Here is a 17,581-nt window from a genome sequence, read left to right as displayed (position 1 = left end):
GCCACTTATTTTTCATCCCTTGACTTTTCAAAAAGAAAACATTTGCATAAAAAGTACGGTATTCCGTCTCAAAGTTGTGGGGGCACCGCCCCCACGGCCCCAGAGTTTTGGGGGCAGGCTGCCCCCACTGCTCCCGGGCTCCCGCGCCTATGGTCGCAACACAACGTCCCCATCTTTACATATCACATTAGCCACATTTCTAACTAGCAACACGTGCCTCCCTCCCTCCCTCTCCTCCCAGTTGGGAGGGGGGGGGGGGTCGGACCGTCTTGGAACGATCACCCAGCCCAGCTGAGAGCTCTCCCGTGCCGGCTGGTCGGTGACGTAAGCAACTTTCACTGCCCGTCGCCTAGCCGCCGACACAGGATAGCCGGCGCGCCGCGACCGGTTTTGGCTCGGCGCCGCGCGGTGCCTACCCTCAGCCATCCTGTGCGGTGCCGTTTTGGCAGAGCGCGGGGGGCGGCGGCCGGGTGCTCCTAGCAGAGCTGGCAGTCGCATCGCTAGTGTGGGAGAGGAGGGAGTGTGGGTAGAGTGAGGAGAGAATCCAGCGAGTGTGGGAGGCAGCTTTGGTGTTGCAAGAAAGCTTCAGGAGAGGACAGTCAGACTCGGATCTTGCAAAGGTAAGCAGCTGCGTCGCAACGCGTTATTGCAGGTAAATTGTATTGCATTGTCCAACATTTACCTGAGAACTCAGAAACCGTGCAATGACAAAAGGCAACAGGTGACGCGAGGCGAACAAGGTCCCAATGCGTTCTTTGTGCATTGTAAATCAGAACCTACTCGCGGGGTAAGTCTAAGCCACTTGTTATTTAGGTATAGTAGGTACCAGCAATTGCAACACGCATTCGCGATAGTTAGCATATTATGCCGATACATCGGTTGCATTGTAGTTCCCGATATGACATGTTGGTAAAACCTTTGTGCACTGCACCAGCCCGTCGTAGGCATAAGGCACGTCTTTTTTATCTGTCTTCATTGTATATGAGCTACACATTTACGAGAGGGCGGGCACACCTGGTCGCTCCCACAGCTATGCAATTGCATATGATTAGCATTGGAAACAACGCGCACCTGAATATTTGACGCGAACCAAACCGGCTACTACCAGCCAAAGCTGGTTCTGGGGATACGGTAGACGGTCCCCTTCACGACAAGCGAGTCGCCTTGGCCCGGCGACCGGCGACATCCATAACTCAATTCCCCCTTCAGGGAAGGGGGAGGGAGCAGGGGGGGGGGAGGGTGCATTCGTAACCCACCCGATGTCTGCCAATGCGCATACCTTCGAGAGCTACTTGATCCGTCGATCGAATGACTGGCGAGTGTAGTATTTGTTGATAAATGAACATCGAAGGATGTATCATGTAACAAGATGCTTAGGAGTTCGTAGGCGGGTCCGAGCTACGTCTATGGTCGTGCTTACAAATGGTCAATTTGTAAGGCGTTGGCCCCGGCTCCAGTAGCACAGCATTCGACCATTCGGACTGGATTTAGGAAAGACATCCCTTTAGATAGTTTCATACACCCGACCTAAAGTAAACGAATGAATGTATGGAGCCCATTGATCTGCTTTATGAGACGAAAGGCTGCAGTGTTTCACATCCGCTGTCCGTTGTTTCTCTTGGCTCTGCATACTACCTGAGGCTGCATGGCTGTCGGTCATAAATTATCATGGTGATGAGGCCCGAATTTCCTCCATTTCCTTTGTATTGAACGCTTACAATCGAGTAGGTAATTGATCCAGAAACGTGTTGACATGAGACCCTGCAGCCTCTTTTGTACATTTGGTCGAATAATCTTACAAAACTGTCCTTTTTTACACGTGTTCCTACGAAGTTGAACTTGCTAAGGATACCTATTAGCGGTTTGATTGGTTTTCAGTCGGCTTATTTCTATTGCATGAGATGATACCTACTGATGTCAATTATGGAAAATCGTGATACCGACACCAAACCAAATACCAACAATACCGACGGAAAATACCGAAACCGAACCGACTTGGGAATATGAGGAAAATACCAAGTTTTTACCAAATTTTCAGCCTCTTTTTTACTACTTAGGATTCATAATACCAACAAAATACCAAATGCATTCGCCTTGAAATACCAAACACCAAGTTGGTATCGGTTTGGTATCGGTATGCCAAAAAGTTACTAGGTATCTGATTCGCATCTCTAGTGCATGACTATTTCAATTTCCCGATGAGAGAAAATGATCTCTTAGATATAGCCATTCCGATCTCACCTCTTATGATACCATAAAAGCATATAAGTGTAAGCAATATGCGTATAAGGTAATTTCCTCTAAATCACACAGAGTAACCTGTCGAGTGTCGCAGTATTGCGTGTTAGGAAAGCAGGCTTCACGTATTATTATAGTGACAGCTCAAACAATTAACGGCACTCATAAAAATGAGCCCATAATTAGACATAGATACTGTCACACAGAAGGGCAGACACTACGTGCCACTACGACGAGGGGCGTAAGTTCAATGTCTGACTCCATGTGTTATAATCTGCGTCACCGTTTATAAATATACCTACACCCACCCTGGGGGGAGGCATATGCGCGTCACGTCTGAGCGTATGTTTGACGTCGGTGGCCTCTCAAGCATATAAGCTGTGGTTCATCTCATCAGTCCATGTGTGAGTGGGTGCGGAAAATCGGGGACCCGTTGAGCTTGATACCTTATATGGCGATAGAGCCGTGCATAAAGATATAGTCCTAGGGTGATCTCATTTTGCCATTAGTTTTACCTGCGAAGTTTTTACTTTTTTCGTTTTCATCGTGTTTATGATGATTCCCAGATGGGTTTTTCATTGCCTCTACTTTCTAAACGGGAAAATGACTAGAAATAATTTTACCTTGACTCATCGGCTACAAATGTACCGGTAATTTAGGTGCAGATACATGCCATTTCTCGCAAAATCAATGAAACAGTTAAATGTATTGAAACGCCCATATGATTATGAACTGAAAGCGACTGTTTACCAGCAATTTTAGATGTCCTACCTACCTATCTACAATAAAATACTGCTATTTGCTAACTCATGTTAGATTTCTAAAAGGGCCTGTTTTCAACTTGAATAGCATTTTATTATAAAAATCGTAATCTGTTTAAGAACAATAGACGTACGGTTCTCCAGGGTATTAGTCGTTGGTCGCTCGGCGAGCGGGAGGGCAACCAGTTCCGCCCCTGTATCGCGTGACCCCTTGCTCCGCCCAGTTACGCACGAGCGTACTCCACGCCGCGTAGTAGCGTGGGGAGGGGAGGGTTAGAATGGTGGCATGTGTAGAGGCTAGAACCGGTTTCCACCGCCATGCCACCGCCCAGCGACATGGAGCGGGGTCAGTGACCAGGGCGCAGGGAAAGGTCAGAGGTCAGCTATAACGTAGAGCTTTGTGTCTCCCTCCCCTTCGCGTGTAACGACCGCACGACAGCGGCCGGCCGCCGATCAGGCTTGACATGTCAAGGTCACCCGCAGTCAACGGGCTCAGAGGGTTGGTCGAGTGCGCGCCCTTGGCTGAGGACAGTCTCGACCATGTGCTATGGTGCCGATAGACTAGCATGGGTAATAAGTTTTTGTTCAGTGCATATGGCTGCTGGGGTGTGCTATCTTGATTGATGCTTTGTAACGTGTATGATACGCTTAAAACGTCGCTGGCAGTGGCCGAGAGGAGATGGGGGGGGGGGGCGGGGAGGTGGGTGCCGCCTCCACATGTTTATTTTTGCTGATAGCTGCGGGGGCTGAAATTTGGCAAGCCTGACCTTTGATTCAAGGTGAATTTTTATTACAGCAGCTGTATTTTCACCCTCGCCCATATTGTTGTTTTGCCAGCGTCTATCGTAAAGGGGGGAGGGTCCGTTGGACCCCTTTGCCGTTCAGCCCCTGATCGAGCTAGAGCTTCGCAGAAAAAGAGCGTGTTTCCCGTGACGAGAGGAGGCCGATGATACCCAATTTTAAGGTCCTAGGTCATTGGTTGACAGGTCAATATAACTCAAAAGTCGGGGAATCGGGACCTGTTAGAGCTTCGTAAAGTGAAGCTGTTATAGGGTTTTGCGTTGTGCTGATCACGAATTTCAAGCTAGTTTTGATCACAAATGATGTTTTCGTGCATTTAGGCCAGGTCGGGTCAGGTCAGGTCAGGTCACATGTTACGAAGGAACCAAAACTACTTCTTAAATGCTCAAACGGTTTCTAAATGCGAAATCGACTCCAAAATCTACCCTAGAAACATGTAGAACTCGAAAGAGTGAACAAAGGTCATCAAAGGTCAGTGACCTGACTGACCTTCACGTGACCTTGACACCCACTAAAATCCATGGGATCAACATCCTTTCACATGTTTGATCGCTTATAGCTACAAAAAGACAATAAAACGCGCTCTACTCGAAATACGCCAAAACGCGATTCCGGCCAAACATGGTCTCGGAAAACAGGTCACAAGTCAAAGGTCTTTTGAGTCAGGGTCATACAAATTATAGGGTAGGCGTTATATTGATTAACCCGCGCCCCGCTGGGCTATTCAGCCATACGCGCCCTGCTGGGGGGGGGGGGGGGGCAGATTCTGCCCCCCCTGTCTAACTTCCGAACCGATGGTCGTAGAAAGACGGGGAAAACGGCAATCGAAAGCTCTCAACAAGGCGGATCTTAAGAGCCCAAATTTTTTTGCTTAAGTAGGTCAGAGGTCAGGTCAAGGTCAGGTCAAGGGTACAAAATGCAAGTTTCTACAGTATCGGCCTTGCACCGTAGTTGCCGAAGAATGGACTGAGACTGATTGCCCAAAACGTGTTCTTAGACTACCAAGACAATATTCGTTGCATACAATGTCATTCAAAGGTCAAGGTCAAGGTCAGGTCAGGTCAGGTCAGGTCACCAAAAACAAAATATAGAAAAGGGCATGTGCGACACATGTTTTATGGTTCATTTTACTCATAGAATTCAATAGGCACACTCAATAAGTGATATAGACCACCTCTGGATGAATTTCAGGTCGAGGTCAGGTCAAGGTCAGGTCAAGTGAGGTCAAATTTTGAAGTTGGTTGTTAAGGCCCAAAAAGGTGTCTATCTGATGCAGTTTTTCACGGCGAATCGAGTGGTGCTATTTTTGTTTCCGTACGAGGTCTAGAACTTCCAAAAAAATCATTTTTTCAAAAATTTTGTGTGTCGTGACGTCATAAAATTTTGAATAACTCCCACATTTTTGAATCGATTCTTCTGAAAATTGGTATGTAGATGCACATTGACCACTTCTCTGACATATATTCCGGTTTTTTCGATACACTCAAAATTTTGGATTTTATAACTATTTTCCCAAAAAAATCAGTTTTTTGAAAAATTTTGGGCCAAAATCCAAAATTTTCAAAAAACCGAGATAGCCATTTGATAGACAACGTGAAATCACGTATAACCTTTTTTGTTACGTCTTGATTCCTTTAAAAATGAAGATGTTAGCGGCGTTTGAAATTTTGCCGTTTTTGAGGCGAAAATGGCGAACATGACGTCACTAAAACGTCGATTTCTCAAAAATTTTCCGACGGATTTCGTTCAAATTTTCAGGGAACGTGTCAAATTGATGTATGATAAGGTACTGAAAGTTTGACGTCGCTGGCGTAACGCGTTTAGAAGTTATTGGCGAAAAACGGGAGGGGGGGCAGATTCTGCCCCCCCCCCCCCCAGCGGGGCGCGGGTTAACTCGAGGGTATTAAAAGTTTCGTCGCAATCAGCCGCTTTTTGCGCGAGTTATTTGCGAAAAAAACTGAGGGTAGGAGGTCTGTTCGACACCCTCCTACAAGTGCGAAGGTTAACCCGCGCGGGGCTGGGGTCTCCAGCCGAACGCGCGGGGCTGGGGGGGGGGGTGTAAATTTTACCCCCCCTGTTATCTCCCGAACTAATGGTCCGATTTGGAAAATTCAAACGCCAATCGAAAGATCTCATCACGAACAACTAAAAACATGTACTTAATTTTAAGTTTGAGGTCAAGGTCAAGGTCAGGTCAAGGGTACAAATTGCAAGTTCCTACCGTATCGGCCTTGCACCATAGTTGCCGAAGAATGGAGTCATGGACTGAGACTGATCGCCCAAAACGTGTTCTTAGGCTACCAAGACAATATTCGTTGCATACAATATCATTCAGAGGTCAAGGTCAAGGTCAGGTCAGGTCAGGTCACCAAAAACAAAATATAGAAAAGGGCATGTGCGACACATGTTTTATGGGTCATTTTACTCATAGAATTAAATAGGCACACTCAATAAGTGATATGGACCACCTCTGGATGAATTTCGGTTCGAGGTCAGGTCAAGGTCAGGTCAAGTGAGGTCAAATTTTGAAGTTGGTTGTTAAAGCCTAAAAAGGTGTCTATCTGGTGCAGTTTTTCCCTGCGAATCGAATGGTGCTATTTTTGTTTCCGTACGAGATCTAGAACTTCCAAAAAAGGTCATTTTTCAAAATTTTTGTGTGTCGTGTCGTCATACAATTTTGAATAACTCCCACATTTTTGAACCGATTCTTCTAAAACTTTGTATGTAGGTGCACATAGACCACTTCTCTGACATATATTCCGGTTTTTTCGATACACTCAAAATTTTGGATTTTATAGCCATTTTCCCAAAAAAGTCAGTTTTTTTAAAAAAAATTTGGGCCAAAATCCAAAATTTTTAAAAAACCGAGATAGCCGTTTGATAGACAAAGTAGAATTACGTATATCCTTTTTTGTTACGTCTTGATTCCTTTAAAAATGAAGATGTTAGCGGCGTTTGAACTTTTGCCGTTTTTGAGGCGAAAATGGCGAACATGACGTCACTAAAACGTCAATTTCTCAAAAAATTTCCGGCGGATTTCGCTCAAATTTTCAGGGAACGTGTCAAATCGATGTAAGAAAAGGTACTGAAAGTTTGGCGGCGCAGATATTGCAAAAATTCGCGAGGCGGGGTAAAATTTACCCCCCCCCCCCCAGCCCCGCGCGGGTTAAGGTCAGGCCGTTGACCAATGACGTCAAAAGTGAACCTCTGTAAGGTCCCAAAATGTCGCGACGTCGCAGCACCCTTTGTGCCAGGGGACTTTTCAACGGGGAATGAACTCAATGAAGCTTATATAAATATGATCTAGTACTATCTCCCAGAGGCCTCACAAGTTGTATGTAGCTATCTCGTATTTTTCTTAAGAGTCACCTGAAGTCAGGTCGGTCACGCAGCCTCACGATTATTAATCAATGGGGAAATATGAAAGCTGTTATTTTGGCGCCGGGAACCATCTAAAGCTGTCTCAAGCGCATTAATTCGTGATATACAATCTTTGGAAGCCCCAGCATTCACTTTTCCATTCTTAAAGTTAGGCGACTTCATTTATGACGTCACAAAGGTCACAGGAGTTTTCACCAAAAAGTCCCGATCGAATTGAGCTAGCGAGTCGGGAAGCCACCAGTGGACTTGTGAGGACCTACCGAATCAAAGAAGCGATATGACCTCCTTGAGCCAGCCTCGTGGCTTGAGTGGCTCTGCCCTGACATGACCTGAAGTGAACACCTTAAATTGACCTCAACAAAAACAAAGCGCTATTCGACGCGCTTGAGCATGCAAAACTCGATGGTGCCATTATCTTGGCTCTGTTACCACTTATGGTGAAGTTGTTTACCAAAAACCGATCCCGCGACTTGGAGCTCTTATACTGACCTCAGAGTTTATCGGTTGACCTGAGACATTCAACTAGGGTAACAGTTGCTGCATCTCATACGACGCACGCGCTCAGTTTTATCCGCAAGGCGCTAGCTCAATTAGGGGCAAAAAGACGGAGAGGGGTCGTAATCGCCCCCCTCCCCTCGGCCGGGGTTTATGCAGAAAACCCAAGATTCCGTTGAGGGTTAACCCGCGCCCCTTAGGGCTACCGGCGGACCCTACCACCCGTAGGGGGGGGGCGTTTCGGCCCCCCCCCTAAGATCTCGGAAATGTACCGGCCGATTTTCAAAATTCAAACGGCGTTCGATAGCCCCACCAGAGAACTACCTTGTGACCAAATTTCATTGACCTAGGTCAAATTGATGACGTCACAGGTCAGGTCAAAGGTCAGATTTTCACCATTCACAGGCATTTCAAGAAATGTGTTGTAAAATCGAGTAAATTGGTAAGTTATTGAAAACCATCGATGAGACATTGTTCGTCAAACACATACTTCGCTATCTGAGGTCACTGATACCAGGTCAGGTCACAGAGGTCAGGTCACTGGGGGTCACAATATGAAAATGTCGTGTGATACATGTTTTATGGTCCATTTTACATGACAAATGTGATTTTGTGGGTCAGGCAGCCTTTGGGGCCAGCTTAGGTCACGTTTTGGTGAAGGTCAGGTCAAATTAGGTCAAATTTCAAAGTTGATATTTTGCATAAAATGGGTATCCATTCGATGCAGCTCGTCACGGGGAAATCAATGGTGGTCTTTGTTTTGCCCTACGTGGTCTAGAATTGCCAAAAACTGAGTTTGAAAATTTGACGTCATCATTTTCGAACAGTTTTTTCGCTATAACTTGGCCAAAAAACGAGATATTGATCTGAAATTTGGTATGTAGATAGAAGACGGTAGCGACTATCACATTATTATATTCCGGTTTTTTCGAAACTCAAAAAAAATTTGGATTTTTGGCTAATATAACCAAAAAATTGCATTTTTGATTTTTGGGGGTCAAAACTCAACAATTTCAAAAATCCGAGACAGCAGCTTTGTAGCCCTGTCAATTTTACACCTTTTATGTTTGATCATTTTTTCTGTATCTTCAAAGCTGTAGGCCTGACAGCTCTTCTCGCGAAGGTCTTTTTTTCGGTCGAAAATGGCAGAACATGACGTCATTCTGACGTCATTTGTGGCCAACCTATCATAGCCTCTGGAAAAGTTTTTCAGTCACCATGTGTAAAATTGATGCCCGGAGGGGTCCTGAAAGTTTGGTGACGATCTCCCCAGCCGTTTAGGAGATATCGACGGAAAAGGACAGGGGGGGCCGTTTCGGCCCCCCTACGGGGCGCGGGTTAAGTTCTGAAGTGATATATTATGATGCGAGAAGGTATAGGTCAAAACAAGTATGCACACGAGCGGATGTGTATAAAACTGTGTTTGAGGTATGCCTTTTTTATTAAACAATCGATTTGCTTTAGTTATTGGTAAGAACAGATACAACCAAGAAGAGCGCCCCTGAAGAAAAGGTGGCGCACCGGACGGGTGCGATTTTAAGGTCTAAGGTCAGTCGGGGACCTCTAAGTTCGGATCAAGCGCTGCATGTTAGGGGTAAAAAAATGGGGGCAAAAAAACATCCCGATTTTGGCAGCATCGTCATGCTTTGTCACGGCACTCATCCACTCCCTCGGCCGAAATATTATTTTCTTTTTGTATGAGTTCTGGCATAATCCCGCACATTATGCTGCATGTTGTTTGCTATGAAAAAATGCACGTTCAGCTACGTTCTACGCAGTACGCACTAACCTAACCACCATCCCATCATCCACCACTAGCCACCATCCCGTTCTGTGCTCCCTTCCACCCCACACGAATCAGCCGAGATGCTAGTCACTCGGGCTAGCGCTATCCTATCCTCTCTTCCTGACTGCACAGCGCTAAAACCCAGAGCCGAGACTTCCCGAGCGCGACCTCTGACCCCACGCGGTCCGAAGGGTCAGCCGATGCCTAAGGGCGCGCCGCGCGCCGGCCACCCGGATAGCCTCTGCCGAGTCTCCCTTTCATACACCGTTTACAACGCGTTCGATTCATTCATGTTTCTGTGTTTCCGCGTTCCTCTCGTTAGATGGCTCTACTGATGTCATAGGCGATCCCAGGAAGATTGCGGCCAGAATACCCCAAACGGCAGAAAATGAGGTTTTTGGTGAATATCTCGGAAAGTATTTGGCATACAACGATGCAATTTCACAGTCTCGTGGTAAATGTGCATACACATAATTCGGGTTGATACTTATGCATTTGAACATTATATAGGACCAGATATGTATGAAAAAGCAAAACCAACAAGACTTTTACTGGAGAACCGTACCTTTGCGTTTTGGTCCTATCTAATACACTTCGAAGCCAGTGAGCCGATGACGGGCGCGCTGGTTATATTTCAGTCCATAGGTGGCACCACCGTCTAGCGCCTGCGAGCGCTATGATGCTGCACCGCACGACACATCTCGGTCTGCATGGGACAAGCGACGGACGGGCGGCGGTTACACGGCCCAGGCTAGACGTTTATATACATAGACGTAACTGACAATGACACCAACGAGAATAATGTATTAACATAGGAGACATGCCTATAGGAGCTCTGTTTTGGCATTTGTATGCGTCCTTCTAATTATACCTATAGGTATTAGTTTGTTTTGGTGATCCGTGTGTTTTATTGCTGCAGTTATTCAGATCAAGTTTTAAAAGTCATATGCATCATTTTCCCGCTTGTGTGCGCGTTTTTGGTAAACTTTTGGCGTGATGTCCAATGCATAGGTACATGAACATACAATTACATAGGTACCTATATCTGCATGATGCCATGTCCGACTATACAGCCGAACTATATTAGGTATAATTACAACTCAGTGCCAGTGTTGTAACCTCCCCCCCCCCTTGCCCCTCTCACAGGTACCGGTCGGCCCGCGCGGCTGGCCCACCGGCTCCATGTGGCGGTGTCGCCACCGCCGCTACTACTTGACCCTCCTGGCCGTCTCCCTAGCCTGGGTCGTCCTCATCGCCGCCATCGTCCGGTTCGCGCACATACGTGAAGCCCGGCTACGAACGGGGCGCGGCGCGGCGCGTCTCAATGTGGCGATCAGGACGCGGCAGGGCGTGCTGCCCATCAGGATAGCTGAGGTGGAGACCCTGAAGGCCAGCCCGCTGGAAAAATGGAGCAACGAACAGATGAAGCTGCTCAACATGTAGGTCGGGGATGGGCGAGGTGATGAGCGCTGTTTAGTGTCATTGTGTGGCCTAATTAGGTTAGCCAGAATACGTTCGACTGAATGAAAAAAAGCCTAAACGTTGCGGTATGAGTGTACCTACCGTTTCTCTACTTTATTCGTACAACACGGTTTAAAATGCATAATAAGTGTGCTTAAGACGTTCTGTCATCCAGTTTCATGAAGTGAGTCTAGTCTTTATTACAACTTGTCCGATCTCAAATATTTGTATAGTCGACTGCAGAATGATGTTCCACTTTTCACAGGCAATTATTTACCTGGAGTGGTAGGCTGTGCCGCATCACACGGGCTGAGTTCACAAATTATAGCTTTGTCCCAATGCTCACAATCGACACGCTTAATTGCGTGATAAACGGCACAACTTAGCGCTCCGGTCAACTGATAGCTTCTGAGGAGTGGAACATCATTCTGTAGTCGACTATACGCCTGCACTTTTCCAGATGTTTTTTTTTTATATGACTGCTCACCGCAGTGCATAACTTCTACCAAAGTTGTCTCAGATTTCCCAAGATCTTTTTACATAGCCTCCAAATGACTATGACCAATGTAAGTATGCCAATAAATGCGGCTCGAGTCATCAGGCATCATTAATATCCGGCAATGAAAAAGGTCACCCCCATTTACCCCTTTTCCCCGCCCCCAGGACGTTCCGGCCGTGGTTGTCGACCCGCTCCGACTGTTCCCGGCTCAGCACCGGGTTCGGCCGCCACCTGCCCACCGTGGCGCTGGTCAGCCTCCCCAGCAGCGGTAACACGTGGATGAGGTTCCTCATCGAGGGAGGGTCCGGCGTGTTCACCGGCAGCCTCTACAGCGACCTGACCATCGTCAAAGCAGGTCAGTGACCTGAGAGGTCGGGGTGGGTGACGACCAATGTAAGGAGAGGTCAGGGCAGGTCAGCGACCCGAAAGGAAAGGACCGGAATGGTATGGGCTTGTGATCCGACAGATGTCAGCGCAAGCGACTTGACCATTGTCAAGCATGTCACTGACATGACAAGAGTTCAGGGCCAGTGACCTGCAGTGGGACTCGGAAAGGTGGTCACAGGTCAACAAATGATTTTTTTGATAAAAATAGTCCCGGAGTGTCATATTGCCTGCCGGCTACCGTACTGGAATTCAAGTTGACTGGATTGTGCAGGAAGAATGACATGGGTGCTATACGCATAGCGATATTGAAGAGGCAAATTAAATTCATCGACGCTAACCGCGCTCATTTGAGTTCGTCTTGACCCTTGAGCCAGGTCGAGCGGCCATTGACGAACCAAGATCTTTGGTCTCCGTTTGCATAATCACACGCACTGCTTGGCTTCAGTCTGACTGGACCTCTCCCATTTCCCCGCAGGAATGTACGGCGAGCTGGTCCCCCACGACTCCGGCACCACGATCGCCCAGAAGACGCACGGCTTCACCACTCTGGAGGGAGTCACAGCCAACCCCAGCGAGCAGCGGCGGCGGTTTGCGCACGTACAAGAGCTGGGGTGTCGGGCGATCCTGCTGGTTCGGGACCCGGCGGCTGCTATAGTTAGTCATAGGCATCTGGATGCGGCGGGGCATCTGGGCTTCGCGCCGCAGAGCCACTTCGAGGGAGAGGGTGAGTGTAGGGAAGAGGGATGGGAGGGGGACGGTAGAATGACAGAAAGAGGGAGGAAAGGAGAGGGACGGTAGAAGGACGAAACGTACGTAGACTGTCAGCGAAGGCCGAAGGGACAGGGAAGGAGACAGGACTGAAAGGGAAGAAATGGGAACGGTGGACACTACACTGGAAGGGAGGGAGAGAGGGAATGAAAGGGAGATGGAGAGGGAGAGGGAGACGGAGAGGGAGAGGGAAGGCAAGAGATTAGAGGAATAGTGGAAGAGGTCATGGACTGCTGATTTGACATGGTCGAGACAAAGTCTTGAACAAGAGAATACCAATACCAAACGCGTATGTGACGCATGCATGAATATTACGTGTGCTGCAACTTCATCACTCCTTTCTGGCTTCTCTCACAGGCTGGGATAAGTTTGTGGACCAGAAGGCCGAGTTCTGGTACAGTCTGTACGCCGCCTGGATAGATCAGTGTCCTCCCGAACAGCTGCTGGTCGTGCAGTATGAGAAGCTGAAGAGCCAGCTGAACACAGAGCTGGAGAGGGTGCTGCGCTTCCTCGGGGTCCAGCCCGACCCAGAGAGGATGAAATGTATCGAGAGGTGAGGGACGGTGAATAATGTTAGAATGGAGGACGATCGACGCGGCATACGTGCTGGTTTGTATGTGATATGTTTTTAGACCCTAAACCACGATCTCCCGATCTTCTGATCTCTCTGAATCCTGATCTGACACCTGACTTACCTAACTCACCCAGTTATCCCGCGCGGGGCTGGGGTCTCCAGCCGAACGCGCGGGGCTGGGGGGGGGTAAATTTTACCCCCCCCCCCTGTTATCTCCCGAACTAATGGTCCGATTTGGAAAAATCAAACGCCAATCGAAAGATCTCATCACGAACAACTAAAAACATGTACTTAATTTAAAGTTTGAGGTCAAGGTCAAGGTCAGGTCAAGGGTACAAATTGCAAGTTTCTACAGTATCGGCCATGCACCGTAGTTGCCGAAGAATGGAGTCATCGACTGAGACTGATTGCCCAAAACGTGTTCTTAGGCTACCAAGACAATATTAGTTGCATACAATATCATTCAGAGGTCAAGGTCAAGGTCAGGTCAGGTCAGGTCAGGTCACCAAAAAACAAAATATAGAAAAGGGCATGTGCGACACATGTTTTATGGGTCATTTTATTCATAGAATTCAATAGGCACACTCAATAAGTGATATGGACCACCTCTGGATGAATTTCAGGTCGAGGTCAGGTCAAGGTCAGGTCAAGTGAGGTCAAATTTTGAAGTTGGTTGTTAAGGCCTAAAAAGGTGTCTATCTGCTGCAGTTTTTCACGGCGAATCGAATGGTGCTATTTTTGTTTCCGTACGAGGTCTAGAACTTCCAAAAAAATCATTTAAAAAAAAATTGTGTGTCGTGACGTCATAAAATCTTGAATAACTCCCACATTTTTGAACCGATTCTTCTAAAAATTGGTATGTAGGTGCACATAGACCACTTCTCTGACATATATTCCAGTTTTTTCGATACACTCAAAATTTTCGATTTTATAATTATTTTCCCAAAAAAGTCAGTTTTTTGAAAAAATTTGGGCCAAAATCCAAAATTTCAAAAAATCGAGATAGCCATTTGATAGACAAAGTAGAATTACGTATAATCTTTTTTGTTACGTCTTGATTCCTTTAAAAATGAAGATGTTAGCGGCGTTTGAAATTTTGCCGTTTTTGAGGCGAAAATGGCGAACATGACGTCACTAGAACGTCAATTTCTCAAAAATTTTCCGACGGATTTCGCTCAAATTTTCAGGGAACGTGTCAAATTGATGTAAGAAAAGGTACTGAAAGTTTGGCGGCGCTGCGCGCCGCCGTTTTTGAGATATTGCAAAAATTCGCGAGGGGGGGTAAAATTTACCCCGCCCCCAGCCCCGCGCGGGTTAACTCACCTCAGTGAGGACCTCACTGATCTCTGCTCTGACACTTGACAGACCCCGACTTCATCGACCCTGCCTTCGGACCAACGGCCTTTGAAATCAATTTTCTCTTACCTCTGACCTGACAGCTCGCTGATCTTTTCCTCTGATATATGGCCTGCGACATCGATGGTGTCTGACATCCTGAGTTTCCACGCCCCAGATATCTTGCCTCCCAGACGGATCCCAGACATCCTAGTGTTAATTAACCCTTGTTTGATCTTCCTAGGGATTGATCTTCATGTTCTGACCTTTTTTACCCTCTGCATTCTGATCTCTTGTCCTTTCCCTGCCCTGCGAGTTGACCTCCTTGACTTCTCTAAACCCTGACCTCTGACCCCTGTGACCTGACCTCTCGGCTCTCTGACCCCTAGGGTCTGACCTCTGACCCTTCCCTCAGGTACCCTCGCGGTAACATGCAGCGGCGGACTCGCGCCAACAGCACAGGACCGCAGTCACCCTTGTCTGACAGACACAGACAGCGAATCAAACGCAGCGTGCTCGCCCTTCACCGGCTGGTCAGCGAGCACCAACTCGGCGACGGCATCGCAGACTACTTGTGACGTCAGAGTGACGTCATAGGACTGAACGGGGCAGGTCTGGTCTTGGGAGGAGTGATGGCTGCCCGGACTAATGTGACGTAACTTCCCGGATGGTGCGTTTTCCTTTGAGTCATGCGAGAAGAGAAAGGACGGTTTTCGATATGCAATTCATTACGTGATTAGTCTGATCGGAACTAAGTGGCGGTTTTCAGGACATAAGAGCACATCAAAGTCATGAACTGGGAGGGAATGAAAAGGGGAAGGGGCGAGGTTTGTGAGTGAAGATATGGATGGTATCCTACATCAGCTGTGACTTTTCACATATGATAGTGGTGAGAAAAGATGTTCTTTGTGCTACTATCTGAGAAGAGATTAGACATCTCGTGTGCTTTTTCTATCAGCTGAGAAGAGCTTTTCGGTTAGGTCGTGGTACCAATGGTTTACTGTCTCACGATGTTTTTACGCTTACGTGCTCATTGGAGAAGCCTACCTAAATATTTATTGGGCGATGGTCGGTAATGATCAATGAGTAATGACAACAGGCGGCCCGTGGATAAGGTCATGCTCTTTCAAATTGCGCCATAGAAACATGAGGCGTTTGTTTGACAGAATTCTGCTCAAAGCGCTGGTATGCCGAGGCCCTGAAACGTAGCAGTCATCGTTTCTTGCATCGTGTCTTGCATAGTGTCTGGCAAATTCAACAAGCATAATCACTGCCTTAACATATAAGGATGTCAAACGCTCATAATATTTATCTCCTGTACTGAGCATCTTGAGACGAACGGTGAGATTGAAAGCCTAGATAAACCCATTACGATAAACATTCAGCCAGAAATAGCGAGCAATTTATGTAATGCAAGCTGTTGACTCCTGCGTTTTTCACCGAGTAGGCGCTTCAAGGTTCTTTCAGTATTACCCCACTAAGGAACCATACAATCCAGTGTGCCAAATTCTACCAGACGCGAAGGGCGAATCCTCGGGCACTCGTGTGTCAATATTCGTTCCTTTTACATTGTAACCCCTGACCGTCATATTTTCGCGTTATGTTATGTGAGCTGGTGTTTTTTCCTGATATCGAGGCTACTCCGTTCCACTGTGCATGGCCGTGCTATCTTGTTTGCAATCCCTCTCGTGCAATGTTTTAGCCACCGATCTGATGCTCCCATCCACTGTGCGTCGCTATCATTGCTCCATTGACGTCACAAATGCGCGAGTCTAAGCTCCATAGCCGTCCGACGGCAGTGCTGTGACGTCACCGATAGGCCAAATAATCACATCTAAGGCGAGAGATGACATTTAGGAAAGGATGAACTCTTGCGAGGAATGTTGATATTGCAGGGTGATCTGCGACATTGAGATGGCCTGTGCAATTGGTCGTTTTTATAAACACCTTTTAACGTGGATATGGCATGAACCTGTTTGGAAAACTGTCTCTTTCCATCGTGATTTGTGATGCTAACTGACGTGCCTTACAATGGCTGGATGCTTGTGATAATACATGTTATTTTGTAACGATAAGGTTTTATTGGGGGGGGGGGGGGTACACGCGCCAGACGAACCCTAAAGCGTTTTCGATGACGCATTTTTGCTGAGGTATTCTCGCCGGAACTTTCGAAGTGAATTAGTATTTATTTGTCTATGCGGTGTAGTTAAACGTCATCCTGGGTTGAATAGTATCGTATTGAATATGTTAACCCGCGAGTTGCTGGGGGGGGGGGGGGGGGGCGTTAAACGCCCCCACTTTTTTTCGCCGGGCCATAGCATAAAAACGGCGCGCCGCAGGCGCGCCAACTTTTGGGTACCTGTAGGAAATTGATCGAAGTTTATTGTGACAAAGTTTCAAAAAAATCGGTCGGAAAATTATTGAGATATCGAGGTTTTAGTGACGTCATGATTTCTGAGTTTTCGACCAAAAACGGCATATGTTCAAAAAATCATATAAAATCACAGAATAGACATACAGACATGCCGTAAACGCCATTAGACTGCCAATACCATGACCAATCAAATGGCTATCTTCGATTATTGATTATCGCTCCGCATTTTCCATAATCTTGAACTGAATCTTGGCAATTTTTCGTGACTACTTCACGACCATGATACTTGCATTTCTTAAATTGAACTTTTTGAGCCAAACACGTACACATATGATAAAATGAATGTCATCATCGTGTTCTACGCCCCAAATTACCTATAAAACATGTGTCACAGGCTGCGAATATCAGTTTTGATTTTCGGGTATATGTGCCTACCCGGTTGACCTGACCTTGACCCTGACCTATGCTTGACTGACCCCTACATGGAGCTGACACTCTTGTAGGCCTTATATGATGGATTGTGCACCGTTTGGACAGAGTTTATGACGAGAGGCGCCCATTGCGAAGTCCTGAAGTCCATGCTACTGAAAGCCCGATTTCAGGTGTTTGACCTGACCTTGACCCGACCTGTGACCTCAAAATTCAACTTTAAAGTACTCATCTGAAGCGTCTCGTCGCGCTCTTTCGTTTGCCGCCTCGTGCGTTTCGCTGCGCCTATTGG

General features: G+C 47.1%; 1 protein-coding gene across 1 annotated transcript; it reads left to right on the top strand.

The window, feature by feature from the left end:
* The first annotated feature begins 469 nt into the window (after positions 1-469).
* Positions 470-16,559, top strand: LOC122375106 (WSC domain-containing protein 1-like). The gene is made up of 6 exons (XM_043354299.1): positions 470-620; positions 10,609-10,901; positions 11,587-11,777; positions 12,285-12,533; positions 12,935-13,130; positions 14,902-16,559. Exons 2-6 carry the CDS (start codon positions 10,645-10,647, stop codon positions 15,062-15,064), a joined length of 1,056 nt encoding a protein of 351 aa, XP_043210234.1. The 5' UTR covers positions 470-620; positions 10,609-10,644; the 3' UTR covers positions 15,065-16,559.
* Positions 16,560-17,581: the final 1,022 nt, after the last annotated feature.

Source organism: Amphibalanus amphitrite, unplaced genomic scaffold (genome assembly GCF_019059575.1).
Source record: "Amphibalanus amphitrite isolate SeventyFive unplaced genomic scaffold, NRLGWU_Aamphi_draft 001776F_arrow, whole genome shotgun sequence".
Classification (NCBI taxonomy): domain Eukaryota; kingdom Metazoa; phylum Arthropoda; class Thecostraca; order Balanomorpha; family Balanidae; genus Amphibalanus; species Amphibalanus amphitrite.
This window is presented reverse-complemented; position numbering and strand designations above follow the sequence as displayed.

What these genes read in the sequence shown, in the direction of transcription:
- LOC122375106 (XM_043354299.1), top strand. Translation starts at nt 10,645, where the DNA reads ATGTGGCGGTGTCGCCACCGCCGCTACTACTTGACCCTCCTGGCCGTC. An exon ending in GAGCCACTTCGAGGGAGAGG is followed by an intron (nt 12,534 to 12,934) that starts GTGAGTGTAGGG and finishes CTTCTCTCACAG; the next exon opens with GCTGGGATAAGTTTGTGGAC. An exon ending in AGGATGAAATGTATCGAGAG is followed by an intron (nt 13,131 to 14,901) that starts GTGAGGGACGGT and finishes CCCTTCCCTCAG; the next exon opens with GTACCCTCGCGGTAACATGC.